Source organism: Odontomachus brunneus, unplaced genomic scaffold (genome assembly GCF_010583005.1).
Source record: "Odontomachus brunneus isolate Ranch 3 - 2012 unplaced genomic scaffold, Obru_v1 Obru_scaffold_075, whole genome shotgun sequence".
Lineage (NCBI taxonomy): Eukaryota > Metazoa > Arthropoda > Insecta > Hymenoptera > Formicidae > Odontomachus > Odontomachus brunneus.
In genome coordinates this window covers 1,493,931-1,510,183 of record NW_022639525.1, presented here as the reverse complement: position 1 = coordinate 1,510,183, position 16,253 = coordinate 1,493,931, and the positions used below count along the sequence as shown (strand labels likewise).

Here is a 16,253-nt window from a genome sequence, read left to right as displayed (position 1 = left end):
TTTTTATAAATTTTTTTTATAAATAAATTATTACTGCTGTCGCGCAGAACTCTTTGGCCATTCGTTTTCTGATCATAAGTGAACGTTAAAAATATTTTTAAACCAATGGAACTCTCAAACTGCGGCTAGCGCACCCCAGCTGCTGGTACATTTACGCGACCTCGGACACTATATAATTTTTTATAAATAATTTATTACCGCAATCGCGCAGAACTCTTTATATTTTTATTCCCTAATTACAAGTGAACGTTGAAAATATTTTTAAACCGACAGAACTCTCAAAGCGCAGGTAGCGCACCCCACCTGCTCGTAAATGTACGCGACCTTGAATACTATATGATTTTTTATAAATAAATTATTACTGCTGTCGCGCAGAACTCTTTGGACATTCGTTTTCTGATCATAAGTGAACGTTAAAAATATTTTTAAACCAATGGAACTCTCAAAGTGCGGCTGGCCCTCCTGCTGCTAAAGTTACGCGACCTCGAACACTTTATAATTTTTTAAGAAGAAATTATTTCTGCTATCGCATAAAACTCTTTATATTTTCATTCCCTGATTACAAGTCAATGTTGAAAATATTTTCAAATATGCAGAACTCGCGAAATAGTGTTAATCTCTCTTATTTTGTTGTCGGTATTTCATATTTTGTGAATTAGGTCTTCGCAAATCGACTTTTCGCTTTTAATTAGTAGAACTATTGTTATATATGATATAGAACTCTAGAACTATTGTAAAACAAACCGGAACTCTAAAGAAATAGTTGATTTTACTGATTAGGTGCGCTGCGTGAACTTAGCGCACCTTTTTTTAAAAGTCTATTTTTTTGTATTTAATGACCGGAACTATTTAAAATTGTTGCATAGAGCTCTAGAACTTTTCAAGAGAGTGTCAGAACTCTAAAAAAAATGTCACATTTTTAAATATGGTGTGCCAAGTTCACACAAGTGAGAGGGAGGAGGGTTGCGACGGAGGATATATATCGTTTTTTTTTTTACGTAATTATCGACAAAGTCGTAGACGAGGATGACGAGGCGGCTTTATATGAAATTTCGAGGCGCAAGCCGGATCGCAGTTTCGAGAAATACAGGAAATCAACGTGAACCAGTTGCGAATTCTCGTCACGTCGGCGTAGGTAATCCGGTCACTGGTGCAGTCGATGTATATTTATAATATGCTATGACATAATTGCGCCGGTATCGTGAGCAAATCGACGCGACACGACGTGCGACAATTGACTCCTTTCTTTTGATGTCTCCATTGTTGGAGACAAATAGTACTATGCTACGGTGACTCCGCGAATGAAGTTGTCACAATTAATTTTTTCAGGGATACTGACACGTATGTCAGTGCCACTTACACGCATGCCATTGACACACATATATGCGTTTAGATACGTCCAATTTTTCACGGGAAAAATAACCTAAATTGGATTAACGTGACATATTTGGTAAAGATTAAATAAATAAGATTTAATTAAACGTGACATATTTGGTTAAATAAGAACTAGTTAAACTACACGGAAAAAATTTTTGGTTATCATAATGAAATATTTTGTTTTTGAAATGTTCTGTAGTTAACCAGAACATTTAAGTCTAATAACGGTTAGAGGTTGGTTACTGTTAATTCAGTTATAACATCCAAGTGTCTGCTTATTATAACTAAACAGCATGGTTGTGTGGATGAATGTAACATATTTTGGTCAACAACTGGTTGAACTAAGTAGAATTTCCGGTTATTATAATCATATATTCCAGTATAAGTAAAATATAAAGTATTTTTTAAACAAGAGAATCTAAATTTTATTAAAATCTTAGTTTTTCATAAAATAAATTATTTACTTTATTTATATATAAGAATTTATATTCAAGCATATATGTTATTAATATTGTGTATCTATAAATAAATATTGTACAAAAACATTGTGATTAAATATTTTTTCTTTCAGTGTATAATCTTCGTTAATCGCGAGTCTTTGTGGAATAAAAATTGAACTTTTATTAAATTTCATCTTGTTAATTAAAAAGAAAATAAAAAAATTTTAGAATCAACTTTGTATCAATATTCACAATTTTGGATAGTTGTTTTTAATAGAAGAATAAGACAAAATAGTGCGTCTATCACTCTAATTTCCACTTTGTGGCGTACCAAAATAAAATCGTTCAACATCTCTCAGGTACTTGCGACTGATGGAAGGTTAAAATATAATTGAAATAACTGAGGACACACACACACAATGAACAGATTAAGAACCTCTTACCAGAATCTTGCAGTTTTTATATTGAGAAAAATACTTGAAAACTTATTTGTGGAATATGAAGTTTGTTCATAAAAATAAACTTTATTTTATAGAAATAAACTTTATAGAAATAAACTTTATTTCACAGGAATAAACTTCATACGTCACAAATAAGTTTTCAAGTTTTTTCTCAGTGTATAGTCAAATTTTCATCTGACCCTCAGGCCACGGAAATTTATTTACATGAACCAAGATTTATTTCGTGCAGGACTATGACACTTTTATGCCACTGTCGACTAAGTTGCACGAAGAGATGACTCGTTGAATTAATGTAAATTTTTTTTCAGAAGAACGACCGTATCGCATTTTTCGGGAAATACAATAGCCTCGATCACGCGATCCTGGCGTCTTGCTGCTTTAACGCGACTGCTCGTTAATCAGGAAGGGTTTCTCGATAAACTTGGCGATTATCATGATTGCCGGTATGAGCGGATCGGCCGAGGGAGCTGCTGCCCTAAGGCTGATGTACGTGCGTTTAATGTGCATCACGGCGGAAAAAAAGGAAAAAAACAGAAAATCCGACGCCACCAGGATCGATATATCGGATGCGATACGTCACGACAAGCGGCAGGTATTGCCCTTTTCCAAATCGATTTTTATTTGAATCGACGCTTCGAATTAAAGATGAGAATCAGTATCGTGCCAGAGAGACCAGCTCATGTTGGACATACGTTTCGTTTATGTATTTATTGTACGAAAAATTACGAAGAAATTGCTAAATGTTTCTTTTGGAACAATATAGATATTTTTAACTGCGTCTTATTAAAATTGGTAGAAATATTACCGTTAATAAATTAGTGAATTAATAACATATATTTTATTTAAAAAAAACACAAATTATAAATAAAAAATAAAATTATGAATAAAACTTAATAAATTTTGTGATAAAAGAAATGAAAGTCTGATTTAAGACCAGCCGCGTAAATTAAGTGTTTTAAATTATTCGCCGTGAGAGAATAGATAAATTAAAATAACATGTTATTGAAGTTACATGAATTTTATTTAAAATATATGAATTTTTCTGCTGCTAATAATGTACTCTTTCGTATAATAAAATTAATTTTTATTAAAGAATTGTTGAAATTTTGAATATATGGACAGATGGAAAATTACATTTTGATGTAAATAAAAGTTAACTCATATTTTAAATTATTCTACGCGTTCATGTATTTGATATATATAGGTATTAATAGATCTACATATTAACTTTAAAAAACTAAAATGTTAATAATAATTTGTTAATTATAATGTTGAATAAAAATTTGTTAATGTAAATAAAACTCTAATATAAATGAAAAATAAAATTCATTACATTGTAGCTATCAAAAATATGTTCTTACAAAAATATTATTCGAATCAATTCAGAGTTGAAGAAAAAATCTTACTTTATTAAAAAATAATTATAAACGGTAAAATATTGTTCACGGATGCCTACCCTGGGCTGCGCATCGACTTAACAATTAACCTGTAATGATTTTGTAATACTTTATGTATTATATTTCCTTTGGCAGCCTTTGGTTAATTTTCTTCTTAAAGATAAGATGACTAAATAATCGTAAAGATCTATAATTGATATATAAAAATACGAAAAATAGAGTAAAATGTTAAAAAAACCAATATCACAATTATTTTTCTAACAGCGTCTATCGTCTATGTATATGTTTATAAATATATATTTAACATAAGCAGTCCCAAACAAAAGTGTTAATACGTCAAAGTGCGAAAAACAATTATTCCTTTCTTTTTTTAAACATTATATAAGTTATGTAAGTTTGATTGATTCTTTCGCTATAATGCCAAAACTATATGTATATATTATAAATAATATTTATAAATATTTAGGATAGAGATTTATAAGCTTCTTCGTGTTGTATTAATTGTTACTTAACATAATTTTCTAACAATATTGTCGGCAAATAATTACCTTAAATTTCTCGATAACTTGCGAACAACTTCCATTTACTTTGGTTTACCTTCGTGAAGAACATCTGATTACCTTCTGGACGTTTGCTTGCTGCTTTGCAGTGCGTATATTTATTGAAAGTTACCGACAAACCTGCCCAACGCTATCCTGTACGCTATTTTGACATGATTGTTCATTTTGTGAGCTCCTCCCTTATAGAAAAGTATTACTTGGTTGTTAAATAATAAATTACTATTGCTCAGTAATTTTATTATTACTGGCTAATAATTTTAAGTATTTAAATTACAAGGTTACTAATGTTACAAAGTAATTCAGTGATTATAGTGACAATCACTGATGATAATCACTGATGTATTATTCTCTTCTGATGAAGTACAAATTATTTCATAATAGCGAGATAGATGAGATCAATTTTCTCATGATAGTATTTGTTTCATATCTTGTACTTTTTAAAATTAACTTATTATTTGTTCTAGTTCATTATAATGTTTAGTTAAAAATTTAAAAGCAGACATATTATTACTTCGCTGTTCATATACATTATATCAATATAGTTGTATTCTGATTGTTGACGAGTCATTTTCGATATTTACCAGCATATGTCATTACAATGTTTTTTGAGAGACATAAAGCTTAATCTAAATATACTTTTTGCTTCCTGTTTTTTTTTCTTAATCTCTTTCTGACTTAAATCTTAAGCCTTAAGCCAGAAAAAGATAGAGAATAGAAGACAAAAATAAAGGATACATTGTAGATCAAGCTTAAGAATATATTATAAATATGATTTATCAAGATATCGTCAAAAATCATTGGTACCAGTTTCTGTTTGATCATTGAGGTCAAGTATCCAATAATACGATGTAAGAAAAAGATGGGTAATGTCCATTCGAAAATGAAGCAATCGTATAGCTTATTAGAAGCTGATCATGGTCCCACTTGGAGCGTTCAGAAAGAGTCGAATCTTGTAAGAGCATTTTGAAAACAGTGAAGTTCTCTGCGAGTGGTCATAGATTTTTTGACCGTTCATTAGACAGCGTCATTAGACGCTTCTAAAATGTTTTGAAAAGATTTGTGTTCATTCCTCCGCTTTTACCATAATCAGCTTTTAGCAAACTACGTGGCTGCTCATATTAGACTTGCAACATTTTCTCACGCAATTAACGGGACGCCTGAACGTATGTTTGCTGAACGTTCGTGGAAAACTGCATTTTCGATTAGATATCATATCAGCTGGTACAAAAGAGCAAAAGTTAACGTTATATTCAGTTTGAAGAAGTGAAACAATTCTCGGGAGCAAAAGCGACACGCGCGTGTCGCTCTCAGCGCTCGACAATGCGTACCTTTGTTTCTCGTCTTAAATGCTGTATCCAATTTTCCCGCGTCGATTGGCTCTAGCAACATCACAGCGCGCACGAAAGCAGGTACCGAGAACCGAGCTCGTGATGATGCAGGTCATTTCCCGGTCGTTGACCGTTAGCAGGGTTGCACACGAACAAAAACCGTTCCCTCCATAAGCCAGAGCGTGTGTGCCACAAAGTGGCTAACCCTATCAGGACGGCGGCGTACAAAGTTTTGTCCACACTCACCGGCTTCCCATGACGAGATCGGGCATTTTTCGGATCATTTTTCTTCGACCTTGCTTTCGTCAGATGTCTGTTACTCGTGAGTAAGTTTTTTTAAATTCTTTTTTGAATTGAAAGAAATTGATAATATTATTTTTTTCAATTCTATTTTTCAAACTTCATCATTTTTCATTATTGATTTAATGGATTTTGAATTTATTCTTAAAAGTTCTTAAGTTTCTTCAAAAGTTCATGTAAAAGTAAATCTTTAAGTTTGACTCGTGAATAACGAAATTATTGGAAGAAATCGATAACTGATTATTTTTTCAACTTTTCTCTACTTCAAGCTTTATCATTTTTTTATTATCGACTTAACGAATCGAATTTATTCTTAACATTTTTTAACTTCCCTAAACGTTCAAAAATTCACGCGACGAGTTTTAGATCAACTTATATAAAATTGTACATAATTGCGTCAAAGTAGACATAGAATCAGGACAGATATCAGACATTGTGCGCGACGTAACATCTTTAAATTTGACTTGTTATATCGAGTTCATCTTGAGATCACATTTCTTCTATGTTCGATTAAACATTCAATTTTCCTCTAGTAAGTTATTTCCTTTACTCATCTGTCTGCTATTCATAAATTCAAAGTGCGTTCCTTTCTACTTCGTGGGCTAAAAGATTCATATGCTGCAAGACACTCGCGCATGTCTCCCTCATATCACAATTTCAAATTTAAACTAAATTCTTAATAAACTTCTTCTAGGCGAAATATTACTTAAACCATTGGAAATTCTTCGACAACAGGTATCGTGAACATCGATTTGCAGTTGCTTAAAGCAATACAGTATTGCTTAATCTGAAGTTACCGGACGTGTATAAACATAAAAATTCGCGCGACGAGTTTTAGGTCAACTTATATAAAATTGTATAAAATTGCGTTAAAGTAGACACAGAAGCAGGACAGATATCTACATTGTGTGCGACATCGACGTCAAGTCCGTGGTCAACATTTTTTCGGCCTAAGTTAATTCGGTTTACGGCGTTCCATACGGGACGCGGGGAAATCTCGATGGAAATTCTTATGGCCAAGAATTTCCGTGTTACCTCAAGAGTCTTAGTTTTTAAACCGGTTTTTTAAACTCAACACCCAGAGCTACGACGAGAAAATTGTTCTCTGGTGAAAAAGAAAATCGAAAGGAGCTATTTCGAACGCAACACGCCATTACGTGTCGATCTATCTGACATCGCGCGATTACGCGATAAAAGATGAAGAGGTTTTCCCCCTTGCGGTAACTTATCTTGAAGAAAGGTTAATGTTTAAAGAGACTCAGCGTATCGCGTCGTGAACTTCTAGATTGGACCTCGATTTACCGCAAGGCTGTATAAGTTTCTATTAGCCTACTTTGTAAGATTAGTTATGTGGCATAATCTTCTGGAATACTGATGATTACACAGAGAGAGAACGATTTTTTTCCTGGATTTAATAAATTTTATTAAACTCAAAGAAATTTCTATGTATTTGACTAGTCCAAATAAAGTAATTTTGACTCAATAAATACGATTGTTCGGCTTTTCAATAATTTTATTGTTTGGCCTAAATAGTTTATTAAATTGTTTCACTTAATTTTTCCATTTTATTAAAAAAATCCGCGATATAGTTCTGTTTAGATATAATCTTATGAAACTTGATATTTCTTTTCTCACCTTACTGACAGTCTGTCTTTTTATTACTTCATCATGTGTATATCTTTCTCCCGTGATTTTTCATTCAAATACTTATATCAATCATTCTGTGATGTGGTTATCTATTCTTTTTAAGTTGCTTAATTTCAAGAATTAATGGTGCTAACTCGCTCTGACGACTTACTTATAGCATTATATTTATAATGTACCCTTATAATATCCAAAAAGCTTTTTCATACCGAGCTTTTTCATAAGATTTTTATTTACTGATAATTATTGAAAACAACGCGATCAAGAATAGTTTATATTCACAGATTGACAGAATGTACATTAACGGATCCATAACGCCATAATTGATCTTTGATTTTTAACTAAACATTATATTGGTTATTCTGAAAAATAGATTTTTAGAGTAAAAAACGAAACGTTTAAAATAATAATTTTTTTCAAAAATATGATTTAATTCAACGAAACAAAATTTAAAATATAACCAAATAATATATTATTTGATTGAAAATAAAATTCTATGTCTTGTAAATAATAGTGTTCTTTTTCCATTAAACAACATAGTTTAATATGATGAAGTAAATGATGCTTGATATAAAATTATATTATTTGAATCCACTAAATCCAGTATAAACAAATCTATCGTATTCATCAATCTTCTTCAATTAAAAACTCGCAAAATTTTACGTGACTATTTCCGAAATAGTAGAGAAATTTTGTGTTCAGTTTAATAAGTTCTACCTGCACCCAACGGGTGTGTCACGAATTGTCAAATAAACTACCAATCTCATATAAAAATTTTGATTATATATTTAATTTTTGCTACAAATTAAACTTTAGATACTTAAAGCAAACGTTGCAACTTTTTTTAAATAATAAACTGTATCTTTTCAATTGCGTTTTTAACTAGTAAATCAAATAAGATCATTCTTATAATTTAAATTGTAAATAAATAAATGCGACCGAGGCGGAATTCAAATTTGTTCCGAATTACGATCGTTCGTTTTTTTTGCTTGTTAACCCTTTAGCTGCGAGAGGCGTATATGTACGCCCCAAGAAAGTGGCTGCCCATGTACGAGAGGTATATTTATACGCCTTGACATATCCATCAATGTATACGAGAGCCATATATATACACCTTGTATATTTGGTTTGATATGCATTTTATTTCTCACAAAAATATGATACATTGTCGCGCTATATTCCTTAGTATCCCTTAATATAGTTCTAAGCAGACAAGTAAATACTTTGCAAGAAGCGCGCACGGAAAAAAAAAGATTTGCTAATATATGGACAACTAAAAATATTAACTGCACGAGCAAATTTTCTTGCTTTTATAGCAAAGTTATTTAGTTATGATAGCTAAGAGATTTGCTAATATATATATTATATATATAGATATATAGATAATATATATATTAGCAAATCTTTTAGCTATCACAACTAAATAACTTTGCTATGAAAACAAGACAATTTTCTCCTGCAGTTAATATTTTTAGTTGTTCATATATTAGCAAATCTTTTAGCTATCACAACTAAATAACTTTGCTATGAAAACAAGACAATTTTCTCCTGCAGTTAATATTTTTAGTTGTTCATATATTAGCAAATCTTTTTTTTCCGTGAACTACCCAAGCGGCCTGGCTTCGGTGACGTGATAAGCGAGTACGCAGTGAGTAATTCTCACTTGCGCCGCAGCTAAAATGTTAAAAAGTAATTCGACATGAGATCGACGAAATGATGCCAATCACTTGCGCTGCTTCGAGCAATCCGATTTGCGTTGTTTCTGCAATTCACCGCCTCAATTTCGCGTAAGAGTAAGAGGTATCACGAAGGCAGATACTATCCAGCGACTACCGGAGCGAATCGAGAGAAAAGGAAACCTTACCGGGGCCTTGGACCGAAATTACTTCGAGGAATGCAATCTCCTAACCTCGCGCAACTCTCGGAAGAAGCTTACGATCGAGCGTGAGCGCGCGGTCAGAGGAGCTCGTCGTTCTCGCGCTCTCCGTTAATGTAAAACGCGATAGTAATTGCTATGTCCTGAGTCCCTTTCGTACGATCGACAAAGGCGTACTGGAACAGCCAATCATTCAGACACGACTGTGTGAGATGTTATTGAATCGGTATATCGTTCACAAAACGAAAAATAATATAGAACATTGGAAAAAGAAGGTATATCCTCTTAGGGCCGACTTTTCAATAATAGCTTAAACTCACATTTCAGTTTATAAACTCTGTTCAAATATACCAAACACATTGTCAGAACCTAAAAAATACACGTTTAAAATATTATTGAAAAATTGGCCCTTATCATTGGAGTAAAATCTCATTCAAAATGATTGTAAAAATTCATTTGGAGCTGTAATTGAAGTACTGCCGCTTGGAATCACAAGAGTAAATGTTTAGTTAAAACTTAGAGTGGATTTTTAATTCATACGAGTGAATTAATTTCTGTGATAGTATTCTGTGGAGTATAAAAGGCTGTGACGATGGAATCGTGGATTTAAAGATTAACATATCTTTTTGATGCACTTGTATGGTATGTCGATATTTAATAAAAGAATTTATGCCTATAATAACGTAATTTATAATATAAAATCTATTTTCTTAGAATATATATCCGTATTTATATATGTATATGTATATGTATATGTGTATATAATAAATAAATAAATAAATATATATATATATATATTTGACACATATTTATATTTAATACATAAATTACTATTTACGCTACTTTAAAACTTTCCATAAGAAATAAATTATGTGCTTTAGAAAGATGTAACTTCATGTTATTAAGGTTATTATCAAGTAATTATGGCCATATATTAAAGTTATTAAGGTTTTCTCGATCTATATATATTAGATTTATTCTTCAATTTCGAACGAAATATTTAAAATTGACGATTTGATAAACTGATGTTTCGGAATGAAAGAATTCACTCAATATTAATCTACTTTTCTAAAGGAAGAATTTCATTCGAAGAAATTTTAGAGAGTAATATATTTTAAGAGAAATAAATATGCGTGTAGAAGAAGAAAAAGAAGAAGAAGAAGAAGCTTAACATTAGTCGCGACGAAAATATCAGGGAACTTCATTGAGAAAGTGAAAGTTGTTCGCGCTGCTACTGGGCGAGCTGTTTACTATTTTGTCTGTATAAACCAGTTTCACATCGAGCTTGTGCGTGTGTATCCACGAAGTTCTTCATCGACGTAACGAAAAGATGCATGGTGCGAAAGATCTTGATTCGTACATGGTAAAAAACATTTTGTATTTGTGTTGAAATCGATCCGTGCACCGAAAGAAATCATCCGATGAAAAATTAACAATTAATACTGGTATTTTAATCGGAAACATCCGATTAAATTTAATCGGATATCCTGATCGGATATAAAAATTAATCGGAATTTGATCGGAAATATCTGTTTGTCAACTTTTTATCGTATAATTTCTCTCAGTGTAGAAATTTTTTTGTTAAATTTTCAACATATGTTAATTTAACATATTGTCGTCGTGTTATTTCTGCGTTGATTTTATATTTACCATTTCGGTGTATTAAAATAACATAATAATATCCAAGTGTTACAATTTTGTGTTGATTTTCAATATGTTATTTGTGTTATTTGTCTACATATTGTCTAATGTTAAACCACAACACAAACATTAGAATGGATTAATTAAGACATATGAAATGTGTTAAATTTAAATTTAACACATTTAAATTTAAATTTAATTTAATAAATAAATAGTTTACAGAGAGAGAGTGTTGTGTGCGTTCAAGTGCAAACGTAAGTTGTGTCTGATTCACGGGAAAAAAAATTTGCTGCGATTAACGAAATTCCTAAACGATCAGAAATTCCGGTTGAAATTATCAGAACAAGATTTCTGGTCAAATTTGTACAGAATTCTGGTAACTTCAATCAGAATTTTCTGGCTTGTTCATATTTCAGCAGAAATTTGACTAATCCAATCAAACATTCTATCCGTGCAGAATTTGCATTTGATCAAATTTCGCGTTTCCTTTTGGTGTCGAAATATCAAAATTCTTCATAATTCCAAGAGGAATGCGTGTGAAATAATATCTTTTTTCTACATACACGATCTCTTCCTCCTCGATTTTATTTTGGCGGGAAACGGACAACTAGAGACCACCTCGTGTTAAGTTGATAAGTGACTTGATAACGGGGTACGTGCGTGGCAGATTAGGTCTTATCACGGTGCCTGTATAAATACAATGAAGACCAGTAACTGTTACCTAATCTCGTAAAACATCTATGATATACTTACATAAACACACGTATCCATCCCACCAATAATATTTTGCCCCTTCCCGAAGAAATCGCAAGGACAACGAAACGCGAAAACAAACCAATTACTAGTTTGCAGGAAACTCGATCTAATCTTAATTATTTATCGCGTAGAGAGATCGCGGGAGTATTCGTGAGCTCTTACGAGATGGAGAATGTTCGCGGGAATCGTGGGTTTCACAACGACAGAGATAATCAAACAGTAAATTGACGGATCTCCGCGAGCATCGCCATTGGAAGTTCTTCTCCCTTTCGACAAACGCCATTGTGGTCGCGTGAAACACGGGTCAACGTCCTTTTCGTAAACAGATCGCTTACGCTCAAGGCCGCCGTTGTAGTAAAGCGGTGCGCGCGCTCGAGATTTTCGCGTGCGATCGACCGCAAGAACTCATTCGCCACGGTTCCTGGCCGGACGGCCAGATTTTACACGTCGCATCGCGAGACCTAAATGAAAATTTATGTTATACAAATATTTACTACACGCGTGGGCGGGCGTGCAAAGTTCCGAGCAAATGCGTGCGAAAATTCGAAAGTGAAATAATTTTTCAAGAAGTTATGATCCCGAAACTCGAATGTCGAGTCAAAAAATGCCTGTATCCAATTTTCCCAAGATCCAAAATAGCCATGCAAAGCTCCGAGAAATCGTAATGTAGAAACTTGAGTAGTGAGACAATGTCTTGAGAACTCGTAATCCGGAAATTCGAATTCCGGAATAATGTCTCAAAATTCGACTTTCCTAAAATCTGAATATATATTAAAGCTTCCGCTTCGCACAATCCGTTTTTCGAATGCACGTTTAAACGTTTAATGTATATCTGTTTAGAAACGCTTATGCTGATGAAGTTTCGATATAATTATATGTTTAATCGTTTCAACGGATTCTGCAATACGTGTTCTCTAAAATATGAGCAGTATATTCTTTACTGACATGCTATACTTATATCTGGTAGTTCAATTAAAAGTATAGCACTGCAATCAACAAAATCTAGCTTAACGAATCAATTGATAGTAGCTACTATTCCCATTATTGATGCAATTAGCAAACACAAACAGTATGATTGCACCCAAATCGTATGGAAGTTGATAATTCCATCGCTACAAACACAGAAAGTTGGATTTAATACAATATATAATAAATTTTTAGTGCGCAGAAATCTGATACTTCCACTGATTAAAATCAGTGAAATATAAGATGAAGCAGTAAAAAGTGTTTAAAATTAAATTGATTAATAATCAAGTCTATTACTTATAAAATAGGCAAGGTTGCTTTAGCGGTATTTTATTCTTTGTAGATGCTTTTTTCAATTAAAAAATTTAAGTACTAATGGGAGTTTTAGCGCAGGAAATCTTTGGTACGTAATATATATACTTTCAAGTTTATTACCTTTTACATGACAACTTTCAAATGTGAAATTATACATGTCCTTTTATCTCTCTCCATTCTTATAATTGTACTATTTCATCAGATTCTAAGTTTGAGTTATCATGACAATTTTTATTTATATCAGAATATGTCTTCTGATGTGTTTTCATTATAATACAATTTTGTATTATTAGCATATGCATTTGTCTTTTGCTCACTCTTATTTCTAACCTTAGTTATCATCTCTGTCATAAAATTTAATATTGATAAATGCCTTACTTCCTCTATTTTATTCTTACTCTATGTTTTTCTATACATTCACTTATTGTTTACGCAATTTTAAGTTCTTTCATAACAATATAAATTTCTTCACAATAGGCACATAACATATATGCACATCATAAAACTGAACTAACATTATTGATAGTATATCGCTTGGAAAAAATCAGTTCACACATTGTACATTAAACTGCTTCAATCACTGAACAAAGGTCTGTCAAGTTCTTGTTCAGTTTTTAGTATGCAGCATTTTTACAATCAATGAAAATGCATTAAATACTAGACAGTAATTGGGTCAATAAAGATACTAGAAAATAAGAGATGTTTACGTAAACTGCATACATTTCTAAGTTTCCAAACATTTCACTGCATTGCATTTTGAAGGGATTTCCCAACGTTTTGGGAAAGTTATGTTTTGGGATATTGACTCCTTGTACTAATTTCGGGGATGACAGCAGTTCTCGAGAGACAACACATCTCAAAGGAGCTCTCGAACATCTTGGTTAAGTCGGCTCGAAAGTGCTACAATTGCGCGGCGAGCGCAAACACGGGATCGTCGGTGTATTTATTTGGGGGGAGAGAAAGCAGAAATACACGTTTGACGTTGTGATTTTACACCTGCTTATACAGCAAACAGCGTTTCGATTGCGCAGCAAATAATGCTCTTACAACGATAACGAGAGAATTAATATCGCGCGGCGCTCGCTAATTAATGGCGCATGAATGATTTCGAAAAGGCGCGTTCGCATCTTCGCGCACGCTCGTGACTCGCGCGACTTTTCGCGCGGCGATCGCGAAGATGCTGCATCAGCGGCCTCGGCGTCGTCGTCGTCGTCGTCGTCGAAATTAACGGGCGCCGCGGCGAATGCACAAACGCTGCGATTTCATACGCAACATGCGCCGCATAAAGCGCGACTCGCTAATGATAACCATTACGCGATTATCCCTGCTGGTTGTCAGCATCGGCTCATTCGGGCTCAACCGCAAGGAGGGATTTGCACGAGCGCGACCCGTCAATTATACAATGAAATACGTCGACGGTTTTTCACGCCACTATTCACCGTCTGTTGCTCGCACGTCGCCGTGCGATCGCGCCCGCGATCATCCGATGGCTTCTCTTTCCCCGTTTGTTGTTCGTCACTACGTATCTTCCCTCCCCGGAGGCGACGCGCTCGCCAGAGCGATATCTAATGACGGAATTTTCGCTCGGCCTCGAACGCCATTACTCGCGGTTTCGAATGCGCCGCCGATTCCTGGAAGGTCCGCATTTAAATTGTATTCATCCATCTCGCCGGCGATAAATTTCTTCACGGGGGGAAGACCGAAGAACGACCGCGTGTCGCTTTAGTACGGCCTGGTACTTGGTATTCATCGCGAGAGACGGAAGTTATTAAAGTTGCACCGCGTCGACAAAATAATGTCGGGTTGGTAAATCATTTGAGAGCGATGGTGGGGGATGTTTTAACGAACGCGTCTCCGTGCAACCGGTCTTTCGTCGAGGTCGCGCGCACAGTCGGGCCACGCGAGTCTGCGAATTGTCGGTTCTCCTTTCGTGAAAATTATAATTGCAGAGGCGATCACCTCGCGATTGAGCAGGAACAGTTACGCTGTATGAGAGGAATATATTTTTGAAAACATTTTTTTATTTGCGGGATTTAAAGTTTTTTTCTGCGAAATAAAGTTTCTGTGAAACAAAGCTTCTCTCTGTGAATAAACTTTTTATATGCCACGAATAAATTTCCAAGTATATTTTTCTCACTCCATAAAATTGAGTTGGATGACATGCGCTGAGAGAAATCATCCGATAAAAGATTAATGAACGGATATTTTCGATCAAAATACTAATGTATTTTTGTATCTGATCTGGAAACATCCAATGAAAAATATCGGTTCATAATTTTTTGATCGGTTTATCTGATGAAATGTCATTATATGACCGGAAATATTCGATTGAATTCAATCGGATATTCTGATCGAATATAAAAATTTGGTCGGAAATATTTGTTTGTTAATTTTTTATTGGATAATAATTTTTCATCAAATTTCTCTCAGTGTGGTTGTGCGAGTAAATAATATGCCGTTAGTAAAAAGAAAAAAAGCTGTTGTATCGACAATGTATCGGGAATGTATTTGACTAGAATAAATTTTTTATTTTAATAATATTGTTATTAAAACAAACACGTCATGCTGTGTTTTAATAACTCGAGCACTTAGTTCAACAGTATAGTAGTTAAAAAAGAAAACTTCATTGATTCATGGTATATTTCAGAAATAGATGACCAAATTTTAGGAGTAATATACTGAAAAAGAAATATACTGTTATTAAATATACTAAATATACTATATAGGAGTAATATACTAAATTATTAAATCAAGAAAAAAGCATAGTTTAATTAAACGTTGACCACTGGTTACCATAAATATTATAAGTTACGAAAATACTGTTGAGAGAATCAAACTGCGTTGATTCAACGTCGATGTCATACGTACATTCTTTCTCTCTCTTTCTTTCTGTCTGACTGCCACAAATATATGTAATTCAATCATGTTATTAACTTTAATATTTTTTACTGCAAGAAGAACCTATATCTTCTTTAAGCCAATAACATATAGTATTGTATTTAAAAGAACATTGAATTATACAATTCGTAAGAAGCGTTTTTATAATTCTACATATTTTTAATATATTATTAGTTTAATGACGCTTCGATAAAAAAATCTCGACTCAAATCAAATATTGAAAGACTCCAGTAGCCGAATAGTATTGGGTATACTTGGATAAGCGAACTTAACATTGCTAGTAAATAGTTGTAG

The 16,253-nt window shown here is 33.3% G+C and overlaps 1 protein-coding gene across 1 annotated transcript in view; it reads left to right on the top strand.

The window, feature by feature from the left end:
- Positions 1 to 4,811, top strand: part of LOC116847203 — a 10,897-nt gene extending 6,086 nt beyond the window's left edge. Inside the window, exon 2 of the mRNA XM_032821948.1 lies at positions 2,587 to 4,811. Within this exon, the coding sequence (XP_032677839.1) occupies positions 2,587 to 3,097 (511 nt within the window). The 3' untranslated portion in view covers positions 3,098 to 4,811. The remainder of the gene's footprint in view (positions 1 to 2,586) is intronic.
- The last annotated feature ends 11,442 nt before the right edge of the window (positions 4,812 to 16,253 follow it).